The 18158-nt window shown below is 41.1% G+C and overlaps 1 protein-coding gene across 5 annotated transcripts in view; it reads left to right on the forward strand.

The window, feature by feature from the left end:
- Positions 1-18158, forward strand: part of TIAM1 (TIAM Rac1 associated GEF 1) — a 464008-nt gene that overhangs the window by 427370 nt on the left and 18480 nt on the right. For all 5 annotated transcript variants that reach the window (XM_069549445.1, XM_069549437.1, XM_069549452.1 and 2 more), the window contains 4 exons: positions 775-883; positions 5466-5645; positions 5742-5860; positions 10827-10935. In XM_069549445.1, coding sequence (XP_069405546.1) covers positions 775-883; positions 5466-5645; positions 5742-5860; positions 10827-10935 — 517 coding nt within the window. The remainder of the gene's footprint in view (positions 1-774; positions 884-5465; positions 5646-5741; positions 5861-10826; positions 10936-18158) is intronic.

Raw genomic sequence — 18158 nt, forward strand, 5'->3', positions numbered from 1 at the left:
TGGACACAGGGATCAAACCCAGGTCTCCTGCATTGCAGTGGATTCTTTCCCAGCTGAGCCACAAGGGAAGAAGCCCAACAATGCTGGAGTGGGTAGCCTGTCCCTTCTTTAGTGGATCTTCTTGACTCAGAAGTCAAACCGGGGTCTCCTGCATTGCAAGCAGATTCTTTACAAATCGAGCTGTCAGGGAAGCCCTAATAGGGAAGGCCTCCACCTAGTTTTGATCCGGTTCAGGCAGAGGCTATGGGCTGGGAGATGTTACCTAATTCCCATAAGTGAGTCTGTTTCTGTGTTCTCATCTACTCCTGCTAGAAGAGTATGGTGTTGGAGAGGGTGGAATTAGTGATCAGGGAAAGGTGTTTTCTATTTGGGGGGATTTATGCATTTCTTGCCTTTATTTGGTTTGTCACTTCTACATTCCAACAGAATCTAATGAGGGAATTCAGGAGATTTCTGTCTTTTCCAAAATGCCATATTTACTTTCCCGTTAACAGTCAGACATCCCAGCTCTAGGTCATTGAAAGACACAAGCCAGCAAAACCAGTGACACTGGCTGTGATTACTGTGAGAGCCAAATACAGCGTCTGTTACACGAATAGGTGAGCCCATAGACTTCCCAATAGGCCATCAGTGAGCAAAGACAGGCGGTGACAGGTGCGAATGGTGCCGATTTGTGGGGAGACTCGGGCAGGTGTGAGCCCCTGGCCCCATCCTGCTGATGTTCCTGGGTGAGGAGGACCGCAAACTAACTGCACTGTTTCTCACTGTGTCCAGAAAGTGCTGTTCTCTCTGGGGGGATCCTTTCTGTATTACGCTGACCGCTTCAAGCTCTACAGTGCCTTCTGCGCCAGCCACACGAAGGTCCCCAAGGTCCTGGTGAAAGGTAAGGCCTAGGAGGCCCGGGGAGCAGGTGGGCATGTTAATTGTCAATTCACATTTGTGTGGCTGACCATGGTCGGGGGCTTTTGGATGGAAATCTAAGAGTCGTTGTTGTGCCAGATAGATATTCCAGCAAGCTACAAGTGAGAGTACACTTGTCTCTTGGTGTCTGTGGGGTATTGGTTTTAGGGTCCCCCATGGACACCAAATTTCCGGGACGCTCAAGTCTCTTATGTAAAATGCGTACTGTTTGCACATAACCTATGCATATTTTCCCATATGTGTGTGTGCTTAGCTGTTCAGTCGTGTCCAAATCTTTTGTAAACCCCTGAACTGTAGCCCGCCAGGCTCCTTTGTCCAGGGATGTTTTCAGGCAAGAATACTGGAGTAGGCAGCCATTTCCTGCTGTAGGGGATCTTCCCAACCCAGGGATCGAACCCCCAAGTCTCTTTATCACTAGCACCACCAAACATCGCTAGGTTATTTGAAATACCTAAGACAGTATGTGCATGCATGCCAAGTCACTTCAGTCGTGTCCGACTCTTTGCGACCCCATGGACCATAGCCTGCCAAGCTCCTCTGTCCATGGGATTCTCCAGGCAAGAATACTGGAGTGGTCGCCACGTCCTCCTCCAGGGGATCTTCCCACTGCAGGCATCGAACTTATGTCTCCTGCACTGGCTGCTGCTGCTGCTAAGTCGCTTCAATCGTGTGCAACTCTGTGCGACCCCATAGACAACAGCCCACCAGGCTCCTCTGTCCCTGGGATTCTCCAGGCAGGAATAATGGAGTGGGTTGCCATTTCCTGCTCCACCCACATTGGCAGGTGGGTTCTTTACCACTAGTGCTACCTGGGAAGCCCTAATATAGTATGTGTGTGCTGTGCTTAGTCGCTCAGTTGTGTCCGACTCATTGCAACCCCGTGGACTATTGCCTGTCAGCCTCGTCTGTCCATGGTGATTCTCCAGGCAAGAATACTCAAGTGGGTTGCGATGCCCTCCTCCAGGGGATCTTTGCAACCCAGGGATCAAACCCAGGTTTCCAACATTGTGGGCGGATTCTTTACCATCTGAGCCACCAGGAAGCCCAGTACAGTATAAGTGCCAAGTAAATAGTTGTCGATATGCAGCAAATTGAAGTTTTACCTTTTGGAACTTTCTGGAATTTTTCTCCCAACTATTTCCTCTTCATCGTTGGTTGGATCCACAATGCAGAACCTGTGGATATAGAATCCTTAGATATGGAGCGCTGACTGCACTGAGAAATTAAATGCATTAATATCTTGAATTAATGGTGTTGTCAATTTTCTTATTATGAAAGTTTTGACTCAGCTCTTCAGGGCCAGAATTGATAAGTCAATTTTCCAATTATGCAAAAACATAGGTGATTTAGAAATTCCCTACTTTATTTGTATTTTCATTAATTTCATAATAACCTACCACACTTCATTACCTTTTTGTGTCATTTCATCTTTCCCTCACCGATTTTTGTTCCCAGGTGAGTGATAGTAGTTACCACCATCACTACTAAAATTGCTTCAATTATTTACAAAAGTCCAGCTGTACTCCTGTTTTGCACAGAGAAGAGTAGAGGTTCTATATTGGCAAGCTCCTGTTCCTAAGTGTTCTAAGAAGATGGTGGGTGTTCTGAGAGTCACTAAAAAGCTGTTTCTCTTCCATAGTTCTGCGTGTGACTTTGATAGGTTAAGGGACTAGAGAAATATAGCCTTGGTAAACAGTAGAATCTATAGAAAGTTCAGTTTCAAAGGATCTCTGGAAATCAGCCTGCTCTTCCTTTTACACCTTACCAGGTGGCTGCCATGCAAACAACTGCTGAATATGTAAGTAATTTACTTACATTTGTGTTTGCTGCCAAAGAGAACTAGCTTGATTTAATTCAAAACTTATTATAATAAAGATGAATACAACACAGGTCTCTGGATAGCAAAAGATCCTGCCCCAGATAATGACATACTTAACGACATACTTAATGATAGTTCCAGTCCATGCAAAAGAGTTCTGCTTCAGCATAAAAACTTAAAGGGAACCTGGGAATTTCCTTGTCCAGCTATATGACAAGGAAATTGTCCTGCTGTGTGGTTTTATATAAGCTGCACTGGTCACATAGTTCTGTGTATGTATGTCTTTTTAAACTCTAACTGAATGCTGTGTTATGAGAGTGTTAACAATTTCAGAGCACTTTACTCTCTGGTAAAATTATATACTCATCACAGTCCTTAAAGCAGTTTGTGTTATTTTTACTCACTTGATTAAATTCTGCCCCTGTAGATTTTCAAAAATTCAAAATCATTATATTTTGCACCTGAAAAATCATCCCTTAAACCGTTAGGTATGACCCATATTTTTCTGATGGCCCAATGTGCAGGTAGAATGAAGAGACCTCTTTGAGAACACGAAGTACCCGCCTGGGCTGCTTTGCAACCACTGCATGCCCAGTGTCCTTTCTCTTCATGGATTTGGTGGCTGGGTCCATGGAATCTGATTCCTCTTGATGGGCCTTAAAATGGCTGAGAAGATGGTAGTCTTTACAAGGCCTTTCCGCACGACTGCTGTTTTTCTTAATTGAATAAAGAGAGTGAGAACTCGCTCTATGATTTCACGATATCCTTTTACAGTCCCTTCTGTTCTTCTTTTCCTTCGGCTGTGCTGGGTCTTCCTTGCTGTGCGAGGACTTTCTCTTGTTGTAGTGAGCAGACTTCTCATTGCAGCGGCTTCATGAGTTGCAGAGCATAGGCTGTGGGTGAGAGGGCTTCAGTAGTTGCAGTGCGTGGGCTCAGAAGTTGTGGCCATGGGGTTAGTTGCCCCTTAGCATGTGGGATCTTCCTTGACCAGGGACTAAACCCATGTCCCTTGCATTGCAGGGTGGATTCTTAACCATGGGACCACCAGAGAAGCCCTATCTTTTGTTCTTAGCTCGCATTCCTAATTTTTGGAGATGGAAATATATTTTATCAGAAGCTTAAAAAAGTATATGCCTATAGTTAGCCATTTTAATATATTGTCCATTCTTCTTCCCATTTTTGCTCTCAGTTCAGCCTCTCTTTCCACCATTTCTTTGGAAAGACAGGACGTGTCTTCCTGACTGTCCACTGGCAGATACCTTTCTGATTGTCTGGGGGCCCACAACTCCCCAGGGCTGATTTTCAGCCTAGCTGGGACACAGATAAAAGCCTAGCTCGTGAGGAAATTGCTGCCTGTGTTACTTTAGGTTGGTTGTATGTTTCCCTCTGAGATAAATCCTGATAGCTGGTAGCACTGCATTAACACAGGACAGATCTTAAAAGGCGTTCCCTGCAGGAGACCAGCACCGCTCCACTTACCCAGCTGCAAGGTACTGCTGCTGCTTTTTTTTCCCTTCCTCTTCTCAAAAGAGGTTCTATCAGCAATGAAATGATTGAAAGATTAGAAGAACTGGGGTAAGCAGTGTTGGAAGATGCAGGCTTTTGTATTATTCAGAGATGGCGAGGCCAACAGATCAGGAGACAATTACCATCAGAAGTTTCTGGGACTTCCCTAGTGGTCCAGTGGCTAAGGCGCTGCACTTCCAATGCAGGGAAGCAGGTTCGATCCCTGGTCAGGGGTCTAGATCCCACATGCCACAGCTAAGAGTTTGTATGCTGCAACCAAAGATCCCAGCACAGCCAAATAAATAATTTTTTTTTATTTAAAAGAAAGATTGTGTGTTATTCACGGTTGCCAAGAGGAGAGGAGAGGGTCACTCAATGCAGGGCCATGAGATGAAGCACCAGGGTCCACCAGGAGGCAGAATGAGTAAAGGGAAGACACAGGCAAGATGCTCTGTTGTGGCATCTGCAGGAAGGAATGGGTGAAGCAGGGCAAGTGGGCCTAGGATTGGCTAAGTTGAGTAATCTCAGCAGGCTCTGGGGTGGGAGAGCTGTCCTGAGTTCTCTGGGACCTGCCTCTGGGATGCTTAGGGCAGGGGCAGTATCAGCCTAGAGTTATAAAAGCCTCATAGAAGAGAGATGGAGGCGGAGACTCTGGACTGGTTGGTTTATGTGTGAAAGGCATGGTTCCAGGTGATTCCTGGGCTGTCTGTAGGGACTGACTCGCTCTAGGACAGGCTGTCCCGGGTCTGTAAGGCCTTTGATGTCAAAATATCAGATTAAGAAGACAATGCAACAGCAACCCTTGAAAACCTCCGTGCGTAGGACTTACAGACTCTGTTATCCCTCAGCTCAGGGGTCATCAGCCTCCGGGATCTAACGCGGGGTTATCTGAGGTGGAACTGATGTAATCATCATAGAGACAAAGTGCACAATGAATGTGCTCGAATCATCCCCAAACCATCCCCTTCTCCCCAATCTCGGGAAAAATGGTCTTCCTCAAAATCAGTCCCTGGTGCCAAAAAAGGTTGGAGACCGCTGCTAACTCATTGGAGCTCTGCTCACTCCTCCTAAATAAACAGAGAAATCTGATGGGCAGGCCTTCTCTGACCACTCAACTGTACTCTCAGTCCTGTGAAAAGGCACCTTGGAATTAGTGAGTGAGGTTGTGAGAAGGTAGTCATTTGGATGTTCTGCTCAGTCTGTATTTAAACTCTTTCAGCCAAGACAGATGCAGCTTTCAAGGCATTCCTAGACGCCCAGAACCCAAAGCAGCAGCACTCGTCCACCCTGGAGTCTTACCTCATCAAGCCCATCCAGAGGATCCTTAAGTATCCACTTCTGCTGAAGGAGCTTTTTGCTCTGACTGACGCAGAGAGTGAGGAACACTACCACCTGGATGGTGAGCCAAGAGCCCCTGAGAACTGCCCCTTGTTCACATCTCTCCCAGAACCTTTAAATGGTCTTTTCATTTATTTCATGACCTGTTTTCCTCCAGTGGCCATTAAGACTATGAACAAGGTTGCAAGTCATATCAATGAAATGCAGAAAATCCATGAGGAATTTGGGGCTGTGTTTGACCAGCTGATCGCTGAACAGACTGGTGAGAAAAAAGAGGTAAGGACCCCTCTTCTGCCCAGCATGCTTGTCCGTAGAGCTGGGTTGGTTTGTTTCTTTTTAAGGTGTTATTTATAAGTAAAATAGTAACAATGATAGTGTTTTTGTTGGTGGCATTTTTTTTTGATTGAAGCATAGTTTATTTACAGTATTGTGTTAGTTTCTGATGTGCAGCAAAGTGATGCAGTTTGCATATATATATTCTTTTACAGATTCTTTTCCATTATAGTTTATTACAAGATATTGAATATATTGCCCTGTGCTGTACAGTAAGACCTTGTCATTTATCTATTTCATATGTAGTAGTTTCTATCTGTTAGTTTCAGACTCCTAATTTATCCTTCCCCTTTCCGCTTTGATAACTATAAGTTTGTTTTCTATGTCTCTGAGTCTCTTCTTCTTTCATAGATAAGTTTATTTGTATCATACTTTAGATTCTACATATAGGTGATATCATATGATATTTTTCTTTCTCTGATTTACTTCAATTAGTATGATGACCTCAGGTCCATCCATTTTTGCTGCAAATTGCATTATTTCATTCTTTATTATGGCTAAGTAATAATACACTGGAACAGTATATATATTATATGAGTGTATATATGTGAATATATTAGAGAGGGAATGGCACCCCACTCCAGTACTCTTGCCTGGAAAATCCCATGGACAGAGGAACCTGGTGGGCTGCAATCCATGAGGTCGCTAAGAGTTGGAGACGACTGAGCGACTTCACTTTCACTTTTCACTTTCATGCACTGGAGAAGGAAATGGCAGCCCACTCCAGTGTTCTTGGCTGGAGAATCCCAGGGACGGGGGAGCCTGGTAGGAGGCCGTCTGTGGGGTCGCACAGAATCACACACGACTGAAGCGACTCAGCAGCAGTAGCAGCATGTGCATATATATGTATACATGTCTTCTTACCATTCATCTGTCAGTAGACACTTAGGTTGCTTCCGTGTCTTGGTTTTTGTAAACAGTGCTGCTATGAACATTGGGGTGCATATCTTTTCAAATTAGAGTTTTCTCCAGGTATGTGCCTGGAGTGGACTTGCTGGACCATATGGCAATTCTATTTTTAGGTTTTTAAGGAACCTCCAAACTGTTTTCTGTAGTGGCTACACCAATGTACATTCCCACGTTGGTCGAACAAGTGTGAGAGTGAATTTCCGTGACCATGACTTGGACTCTTTCTCTAAACACTGTTAAAGGTCATGGCCGTATCGCCAGAGACCAGACTAATTGACATGTAGGCGCTCAGTGAATATTTATTGAATGAGTGAAAGTTTCAAATGACTCTGAATCTTTTTTTTTTTTAAAGTCTGCCTGAAACTGTGCTTAGAATAAAGAGTCACAGGAGCAGATACGCTTGAGAAAAATGTAAAATGAGCTCTAAGTTGTGTCCGAGCCACTGAGGAGAGCTGATGTGAGTGCAGTGTAGATAGTACTGAGATGGATCAGACGAAGTGCTGCGGAATGATACTCACCAGTGCCGCTGTGCCCCCTGGTTTGATTGGAGTGTTGTCCTCATTTTCCCTCCTGCCTCAAAAAAGGCGACAAGCCAGCAGGAAACTATGAAGAGAAACTCTCTTGCCGTGATTGGATGGAAGGAAAGGCAGAGGGCTGGCGGGGATAAGACCTGGTTGTTCAGTCTGGAAAAGAAAACAGCCTTCTCTTTGGAGGTGTAAAGGGTTATTCTCTAATGGGTTCCCATTTATGTCCTTGGTGAAACAAAAGAAGTGTTGGACTGTAAAAAGATAATTTTCAGAAAAAGGTAAAATCATGACATCTCATAGAGATGTAAAGCGAACAAATATGAAGATGTGTATTTTACTCAGATGATGTGAGGGAACCCAACAGTCAAAATAGAAGGTGTATGTACAAAGTGAAGAAATGGCAAGATGACTTGTAAATGCAGACAAATTGGTTTTTCCACAGCGGGAGGAATCAATTAAAGTCACTACCAGGCTGGAGAGAATGTATACATTTATCTGTTTCCTGCACCTTGCAAAGGAGTTCAAAGACATGTAGATACGGAGTTGGACTCTGATAGTCCAAGAGGGTGTGCTGTAAAGGCTGCTCAGTTTTCCACTGAAACACGATTTTTATTCACCATGGTATTGCAGAAAGAGTATGTGAATATTCTCTGTCTACCAGGCAGACAATTTAATCTATCAGAATGTGGAAAAGACAGACGTGTCTCTCTGGATTTTGTTTTCATTTTCTTGTAAAATTTTATAGTAAGAAAAATGCGCTATGTTTATTAAAGAAAAGAGCAGGCTACAGAAAAAGGCAAGAATTAAAACTACCTACAATCTCAGAACACAGAATTTACCTCTTGATGTTTGGGTGTTTATTTTTAAAAAATATATATTTATTATGTACTTGAATATTGAATATAATTTCATATATGTTCTTGAATATTTTGGAAATTATTTTGTACCTTGAGTTTTTCTATGTTGAACAAAGAATTATTTAATTTTCACATTATTTTAAATGATTCAAAAGGATCATTTGAAGTGATTGTGTAATATTTTACTGTGTGGTTGAACAATGACTTGCTTAATTCCTATTGTCAGGTACTTCTCTTGGCTTCATTTGACGACTATGAATAATACTTCGGAATTATAAGGCTTCTATCCTGTACTTTAGTTTATTTCATTTTGACAGAAGTGAATTTTATTGAGTCATGGAAATGAACAATTGCAGTGCATTTCATTATATTCCAAATTGATTTCTGAATTTTAATGATCTTGAGAGTAAAGGACTATTATGCCAAAGACTAGAAGGTAATATGGATAGCAGATTGCAAAGACTTTAGGCAAAAAGCTGCATATGATTCACAAGTCAGACTATAAAAGGGCATATGGCTTTGGTGGAACTGCCCAACCTCCAAAATGAAATTCTGTCAACTAAGTAAGAAATCTTTCCAGCAGGGAACAAAGAGATGTAGCGCTATGCAGAACAGTCTCTTGTGAGCAGACATTTTGTTAGGGTAAAAATGTGCAAAAGATGAAGGAGGGACCTTTGACCACATACCAGTATTTCATGGTGGGAAAGTCCTATATCAACAGTAGGATGTCTGAAAATCACAAAAATGAAAGCTTGGAGAAGATGCAAAGAGAGCAACAGAAGATTATGTCTTAGCACTATAGGAAGAATAAGAAAGAAAAAGACCACTACCGGGGGCTAGAAGTATCATAAGCAAAGACATTTGATGACCCAGAGAAAATGACTCAAATCCACTTGATGTCTTTTTTTTCTCCACTGAAAAGAATGGTCTTCAGGCTGGAAAGGATGGAGTGATCTTGAATCCACAAAAGTAAAACCCTAGGGAGAATGGTCCTGGGGAAATAGTGTGTCCTGCGCCAAGATCAGTGATAAGTCTGTAGCAACACTTAGAGAAAGCAGTATTGTTCCCTTAGTGGATACTGCCCTGGGGGTGTGGTTGACTAGTTACTTAATATGAAGAAAGTAATATAATTGCTTAATGTTTTTAACCACTGACCATATGACTAATCATATAGCTCACTAGTAATTAGAGTAATTATTATTACTGTAATGATCTTGATCATTATAATGGCAATAGTACCACTCTGTTGTACACTGCCGGCGCTCCATTTCCAGCATTGCGGCCCAGAGTGGTGATTAAATGGCGCCATGCTCGGTGGAGGGCTGCTTGGTGGCTGGCGTATCTAGAAACTCGGTCAGATCGGAAGCAGCAAAATAAACCAGAGCCATCTGTCCTTGAGAAATTCAACATCAAGTTTTCAAATATTCACATTGCTGCTTTGAGGGAGAAGGTCTCAGGCTTGCTTGCTATGGACACAGAGTAAAAGTGAGAGGCTGGTGGGCGAGGGCTCCAGGGAGGCATACTGGGAGAAGACCCTCCCCACAATTGATAGGGTTGCCCAGTGGATGGACCTTGGACTCTGGTTGTTGCAAAGCCTCGTCCTCTGGCATGTTAGCACAGGGAGCCGCATGGAGGGACCAGATGATCCTCGTACCTGTGATTAGGTTGCTCAGTGGGGAGGATGGGATTTTGATAGGCGTGGAAGTGGTCAACAGCTCCAGTGAAAAAGACACACAGGACAATTGTCGGGCACGGACACTGGTGGAATCTGAGGATTATCACGCTTCCCTAAGGAGAAGAGGACCTTGTCCATCTGAGATGGCTTAGCATTTGACCTTTGAGGCTGCAAGAATAGACCTTGCGGTTTCTAAGGACCCCAGAGCTCACATTGTAGAAGCTTAAAGAACAATCTCCCAGCACCTCAGTTGGCTTCTTTTTCCTCCTCTAAAGTGAAATGAAATCTTTGTTAAAATGAGTCAGAAGAAGAAGAAATGAAGTAAAGATTGCACTGCTTCCCAGAAGACCCTTGCTCCAAAGGGACTTAAATTCACAGGTGGCAGTGTCTGTAGTTTCCTGGATCTTTGTCATGGATGACCATTGTTTCCCCTTGGGTAACTATCTATTTGAACACCAAACCTCTGTGATTTTATTCATCAGTTTTGACAGGTCTTTTGTTGTTGAGCTGCTAAGTTGTATTCAACTCTTGCGACCCCATGGACTGTATCTGCCAGGGTCCTCTGTCCATGGGATTTCCCAGGCAAGAATACTGGAGTGGGTTGCCATTTTGTTCTCCAGGGGATCTTCCCAACCCAGGGATCGAACCGAGCCTCCTGCATTGTGTGGGCGGATTCTTTACTGTTGAGCCACTAGGAAAGCCCTTTGAAAGCTTTACTGCAAGTGAATTTCAGAAGCCCTATTTGTATCTTTTGGCCACCATACTCTTGGAATTCTGATACGCAAACACAGAATAAAGGGAGAAAAGATGACCAGATGGAAGACATTATTTAGAGGCATTTTTCTTGAAGTCATATTGACACCAGGCTGTCGAATTTTAAAATGTCATGAATATCTTGAGTGTTTATGACATTACTCAGTAAGCTTTGCCCTGGATTTCAGGTTGCAGATCTGAGCATGGGAGACCTGCTGTTGCATACCACCGTCATCTGGCCAAACCCACCTGCCTCGCTGGGCAAGTGGAAAAAGGAGCCCGAATTGGCAGCGTTTGGTATGTGTCACCAAAGGGCTTGGAGGGGCAGAGGGAGGCTGGCTTATTTTTTGAAATAAGTTAACATTTCTTTTCCAAGACACAGTTTATTAAAGTATAATCACGTAAGTTATCTGCATTGTCTTCTTGATGTGGCCACTAGCATGTCACCAATACTAAATTACACCTTCCAGCTAAGTACAACCAACGTGACCCCCCCTGTTGTGTTGTGTTGTGTCTCACCCGGGTGTAGACACATAGGCAGGAAAAGATGTTTTTTAAGCTGCTTCTCCGAATATCATTTGAAAATGATGAAAGAAAAATCAACACATCAAAACTGTCTCTGTATCTGAGCCCCCCAGTCTGAGATCTTTTGTTCTCTCCCTGACTCTGTGTTGCTGTTTGTGATGCCTGGGTTCAGGGCATGGTTCTCAGCTCATCTGTGTTGGCACCACTGGGTGCCTTGATCAGTTGTAAGGTGCTTGTCAGTCACACTGGTATTATGAAGGATTATTTTCTTTTATTTATTTTGAATTGAAGGATGATTGCTTTATGATATTGTGTTGGTTTCTGCCACGTTGTTGTTCATGACTGTTGCCTGGTCGTGTCAGACTCTTTGCGCCCCTGTGGACTGCAGCACGCCAGGCCTCCCTGTCCATCACCGTCTCCCAAAGTTTGCCCAAGTTCATGTCCATTGCATCCATCAATATGAATCAGCCATAGGTATACATATGTCCCCTCCCTCCCACATTCCACCTCTCTAGGTTGTCACAGAGTCTCGATTTGAGTTCCCTGAGTCAAGGATTATTTTGTCAATAAACTAGTTCTGATGGATGTAGTTGCCACAATTAGAACTCTCATGTTGTTTTACTGGAAAATGCTTTTTTGAAAGAGAAAAACTGCGAGTTAGCCCACTGTACATAATTCAGGAAATATGGCTCATTGTTGTGTGTAAATGCTTGCATAGCATGAGTGTTGTTCTTGAGTATAAAATGATCAGCTGTGATCAGTGACCAGTATTCTTGCTTTTGTTTTAGGCTGTGTCATTTCTTAGCCTCCCCCTAGAAGATTCATAGGCGAGCAATAGTATAAATGAAATCAAATATTAATATTTCCATTCACCTTCCTTCTCTTATCTTTCTTTGGATGGAAGAGGGAAAGTTTTGCTGTTTACTTTTTTTTTAATTTTGTTTTTTAAATTTTATTTTTTTTAATTAAAAGATAATTGTTTTATAGGATTTTGTTGTTTTCTGTCAAACCTCAACATGAATCAGCCATAGTTATACATGTGTCCCCTCCCTTTTGACCCTCCCTTCCATCTCCCTCTTCATCCAACCCGTCTAGGTTGATACAGAGCCCCTGTTTGAGTTTCCTGAGCCATACAGCAAATTCCCATTGGCTATCTATTTTACATATGGTGATGTAAGTTTCCATGTTACGCTTTCCATATATCTCACCCTCTTCTCCCTTCTTCCCGTGTCTATAAGTCTATTCTCTATGTCTGTTTCTCCACTGCTGCCCTGTAAATAAGTTCTTCAGTACCATTTTTCTGGATTCTGTATATATGCCTTAGAATACGATATTTATCTTTGTCTTTCTGACTCACTTAACTCTGCATAATAGGCTCTAGGTTCATCCACCTCATCAGAACTGACTCAAAGGTGTTGCTTTTTATGGCAGAGTAATATTCCATTGTGTATATGTACCACAACTTCTTTATCCATTCATCTGTCGATGGGCATCTAGATTGCTTCCATGTTCTAGCTGTTGTAAATAGTGCTGCAATGAACAATGGGATACATGTGTCTTTTTCAATTTTGGTTTCCTCAGGATATATACCTAGGAGTGGGATTGCTGGGTCATGTGGTGGTTTTATTCCTAGTTTTTTAAGGAATTTCCATACCGTCTTCCATAATGGCTGTATCAGTATACATTTCCACCAACAGTGGAAAAGTGTTCCCTTTTCTCCACACCCTCTCCAACATTTATTGTTTGTAGACTTTTTGATGATGGCTATTCTGACTGGTGTGAGGTGATATCTCATTGTAGTTTTGATTTGCATTTCTCTAATAATGAATGATGTTGAGCATCTTTTCATGTGTTTGTTAGCCATCTGTATGTCTTCTTTGGAGAAATGTCTGTTTAGGCCTTTTTCCCCACTATTTGATTGAGTTGTTTGTTTTTCTAGCATTAAGTTGTATGAGCTGCTTGTATATTTTGGAAACTAATCCTTTGTCAGCTGTTTCATTTGTTATTGTTTTCTCCCATTCTGAGGGTTGTCATTTCACTTTGCTTGTAGTTTCCTTTGCTGTGCAAAAGTTTTTAAGTTTAATCAGGTCTCACTTGTTTACTTTTGTTTTTATTTCCATTACTCTAGAAGGTGAACCATAGAGGATCTTGCTTTGATTTATGTCATCAAATGTTCTGCCTATGTTTTCCTCTAGGAGTCTTAATAGTTTCTGGTCTTCCATTTAGGTCTTTAATCCATTTTGAGTTTATCTTTGTGTGTGGTGTTAGGAAGTGTTCTGATTTCATTCTTTGACATGTAGCTGTCCAGTTTTCCCAGCACCATTTACTGAAGAGGTTGTCTTTGCCCCATTGTATATTCTTGCTTCCTTTGTCAAAAATAAGGTATCCATGAGTGCATGGGTTTATTTCTGGGCTTTCTATCTTGTTCCATTGGTCTGGATTTGTTTTTGTGCCAGTGCCATACTGTCTTGATGACTGTAGCTTTGTAGTATAATCTGAAGTCAGGAAGGTTGATTCCTCCAGCCCCATTCTTCTTTCTCAGAACTGCTTTGGCTATTCAGGGTCTTTTGTGGTTCCATATGAATTGTGAAATTTTTTGTTCTCATTCTGTGAAAAATGTCATTGGTAATTTGATAGGGATTGCATTGAATCTGTAGATTGCATTTGGTAGTATAGTCATTTTCACAGTATTGATTCTTCTACCCAGGAACTTGGAATATCTCTACATCTGTTTATGTCATCTTTGGTTTCTTTCATCAGAGGCTAATAATTTTCTGTGTACAGTTCTTTTGCCTCCTTAGGTAAGTTTATTCCTAGATATTTAATTCTTTTTGTTGCAATGGTGAATGGGATTGATTCCTTAGTTTCTGTTTCTGATTTTTCATTGTTAGTATATAGAAATGCAAGTGATTTCTGTGTATTGATTTTGTATCCTGCAACTTTGCTGAATTCACTAATTAGCTCTAGTAATTTTCTGATACTATCTTTAGGGCTTTCTCTGTACAGTATCGTGTCATCTGTAAACAGTGAGTGCTTTACTTCTTCTTTTCCAAACTGCATTCCTTTTATTTCTTTTTCTTCTCTGATTGCTGTAGCTAGGACTTCAGACTTCCAGAAATATGTTGAATAATAGTGGTGAAGGTGGACACCCTTGTCTTGTTCCTGATCTTAGGGCAAATGCTTTCAGATTTTCACCATTGAGAAAAATGTTTGCTGTAGGTTTATCATAGATGGCCTTTACTATGTTGAGGTAGGTTCCTTCTACGCCCATTTTTTGAAGAGTTTTAATCATAAATGGGTGCTGAATTTTGTCAAAGGCTTTTTCTGCATCTATTGAAATTATTATATAGTTTTTATCTTTCAATTTGTTAACATGGTGTATCACACTGACTGATTTGCATTTATTGAAGAATCCTTGCATCCTTGGAATAAACCCAGCTTGATCATGGTGTATGAGCTTTTTGATGTGTTGCTGAATTCTGTTTGCTAACATTTTATTGAGGATTTTTGCGCTATGTTCATCAGTGATGTTAGCCTGTAGTTTTCTTTTTTTGTGTTGTCTTTGTCTGGTTTTGGTATCAGGGTGATGGTAGCCTCATAAAATGAGTTTGGAAGTGTTCCTTCCTCTGCAATTTTTTTGAAAGAATTTTAGAAGAATAGGCATTAGCTCTTCTATAAATCTTTAATAGAATTCTCCTGTGAAGCCATCTGGTCCTGGGCTTTTGTGTTTTGGAAGATTTTTGATCACAGCTTCCATTTCAGTGCTTGTAGTTGGGTTGTTCATAATTTCTATTTCTTTCTGGTTCAGTCTTAGAAGATTGAACTTTTCTAAGAATCTGTCCATTTCTTTAGAATATCCATTTTATTGCCATACAGTTGTTCATAGCAGTCTCTTATAATCTTTTGTATTTCTGCATTGTCTGTTGTAACCTCTCCTTTTTCATCTCTAATCTTGTTTATTTGATTCTTCTCTCTCTTTTTCTTGATGAGTCTGGCTAAAGGTTTGTCAGTTTTGTTTATCTTCTCAAATAACCAGCTTTTAGTTTTATTAATCTTTACTATTGTTTCTTTCATTTCTTTTTCATTTCTTTCTGCTCAGATCATTATGATTTATTTCTTTTTACTAATTTTTGGGTTTTTAAATTCTTTTTCCAGGTGTTTTAGGTGTAAAGTTAGATTGTCTATTTGATATTTTTCTTGTTTCTTGAGGTAGGATTGTATTGCTATTAACTTCCCTCTTAGGACTGCTTTTGCTGCATCTCATAGGTTTTGAGTTGTCATGCTTTCATTGTTATTTGTTTCTAGAAATTTTTTGATTTCCCTTTTGATTTCTTCAGTAATCTGTTGGTTATCTAGAAACATGCTGTTTAATCTCCATGTGTTTGTGTTTCTTACATTTTTTCCCCTTGTAACTGATATCTAGTTTCATAGCATTGTGATCAGGAAAAATGCTTGATACGAATTCAATTTTCTTAAATTTACTGAACTTTGATTTGTGACCCAAGATGCTGTCTATCGTGGAGAATGTTCCGTGTGCACTTGAGAAGAAGGTGCATTCTTCTGCATTCGAATATTGGTGTGTTTGATATTGTCCCAGAGGTCTCTGAGACTATCCTCAGTTCTTTCCATTCTTTTTACTTTATAAGTTATTTCCACCATTTTATCTTCCAGCCCACTGATTCGTTCTTCTGCTTCAGATATTCTACTATAGATTCCTTTTAGAGTATTTTTAATTTCAGTAATTGTGTTGTTTGTCTCTGTATGTTTATTCTTTAATTCTTTGTTAATTGATTGTTACATTTTCTCCATTTTGTTTTCATGAATTTTGATCATCTTTACTATCATTATTTGAATTCTTTTTCAGGTAGTTTGCCTATTTCTTGTTCATTTATTTGGATTTCTGTGTTTCTAGTTTGTTCCTTCATTTGTGTAGTATTTCTCTGCCTTTTCTTTTCTTTTCTTTTTTTTTTTAACTTATTGTGTTTGAGGTCTCCTTTTCCCAGGCTTCAAGGTTGAATTCTTTATTCCTTTTGATTTATGCCCTCCTGAGGTTGGTCCAGTGGTTTGTGTAAGCTTCCTGTAGGGTGAGATTTGTGCTGAGTTTTTTTGTTTGCTTGTTTTCCCTCTGATGTGCAAGGCTGAGTGAGGTGGTGATCCTGTCTGCTGATGATTGGACGTGTATTTTTGTTTTGTTTGTTGTTTAGATGAGGTGTCCTGCACAGGGTGCTACTGGTGGTTGGGTGATGCTGGATCTTGTATTCAAGTGGTTTCCTTTGTGTGAGGTCTCACTATTTGATACTCCCTACAGTTAGTTTTCTCGTAATCTAGGGTCTTGGAGTCAGTGCTCCCACTCCAAAGGCTCAGGGCTTGATTTCTGATCAGGAATGAAGATTCCACAAGTGGTTTTTTATGGCATTGAGTGAGATAAAACAGATACCCCAAAATGAGAAACCAAAGATGAACCCCAAACAAATGGTAGTTACAAAATCAGGCAAATAATAACTTACATATACATATACACCCATTAGCAAAGTCAGAACAGTCCAACAAATGTAAAGTGCAATAGATTGACCTGGTGAACACAGGAAACCCAAAATTATATGTACCAGTTAAGAACAAAACTAACCAAAGCACAAACTGGAAAAAATTAATAACAAAAACTGAAGCACGGTGCCAATTGAGGAATAAAGCTATGAAAATAAAGCTAACAAATATGTTGAGAGGAAAGGAAAGAAGGAAAAAAGGAATAGCTATGCAAAGTTAAATAGAGGTAGATAAAGAAGATTTATGGACAGTTATGACCAACCTAGACAGCAACCTAGACAGCATAGATCATGGCATCTGGTCCCATCACTTCATGGCAAATAGATGGGGAAACAGTACAAACAGTGGCTGACTTTATTTTTCTGAGCTCCAAAATCACTGCAGATGATGATTGCAGCCATGAAATTAAAAGACGCTTACTCCTTGGAAGGAAAGTTATGACCAACCTAGATAGCCTATGAAAAAGCAGAAACATTACTTTGCCAAAGAAGGTCCGTCTAGGACCTTCAAGGCTATGGTTTTTCTAGTGGTCATGTGTGGATAGGAGAGTTGGACTGTAAAGAAAACTGAGTGCTGAAGAATTGATGCTTTTGAAAGGTGGTGTTGGAGGAGACTCTTGAGAGTCCCTTGGACTGCAAGGAGATCCAACCAGTCCATCCTAAAGGAGATCAGTCCTGGGTGTTCACTGGAAGGACTGATGTTGAAGCTGAAACTCCAACCCTTTGGCCACCTGATGCTAAGAGCTGACTTGTTTGAAAAGACCCCAATGCTGGGAAAGATTGAGGGCAGGAGGAGAAGGGGACAACAGAGGATAAGATGGTTGGATGGCATCACCAACTCTATGGACATGGGTTTCGGTGAACCCCGGGAGTTGGTGATGGATAGGGAGGCCTGGCCTGCTGTGGTTCATGGGGTCACAAAGAATCAGACACAACTGAGTGACTGAACTGAACTGAATATATATTAAAGATTAACTGCAAGGTGAAAAGCACAATAGGAAAAGCAGACAAAGGAATAAATGTAGAAAAAATAATAATAGGTTTAAAAAATTAAGAATTAAAAAAAAGAGAGAAAAAGGAAAACTCCACAGAACTGCAAAACCCCAAAGTAGAGGCAGAGTTTATAAAAACAAGAAAAAGTGTGGCAAAAAAAAAAAAAGGCTCAAAAGCTTAGTTAGATTTCATAGTGCCAGTAAAATTGACAGCTACAACAGAAGGGGGAAAAAGAGGAAAAAAAATCCCAAAGAATCAATAGAACAAGTCAAAACAGAAGAATAATAAATGTTTTTCTTGTCACTGCTGTCAGAGTCCTTTCCCTCGCTGGGGGTCCCAGTCCACCTCACCTCCCCAGGAAGCCCTCCAGCACTGTGCTGATCTCTGGATCTGCTGTGGGGGCAGCTCAGATGCTAATCTGGTCCTACTCCTGTGTGTTCTTCCCTCCAATGTCCACAG

Source organism: Ovis canadensis, chromosome 1 (assembly GCF_042477335.2).
Source record: "Ovis canadensis isolate MfBH-ARS-UI-01 breed Bighorn chromosome 1, ARS-UI_OviCan_v2, whole genome shotgun sequence".
In the NCBI taxonomy this organism is placed as follows: Eukaryota; Metazoa; Chordata; class Mammalia; order Artiodactyla; family Bovidae; genus Ovis; species Ovis canadensis.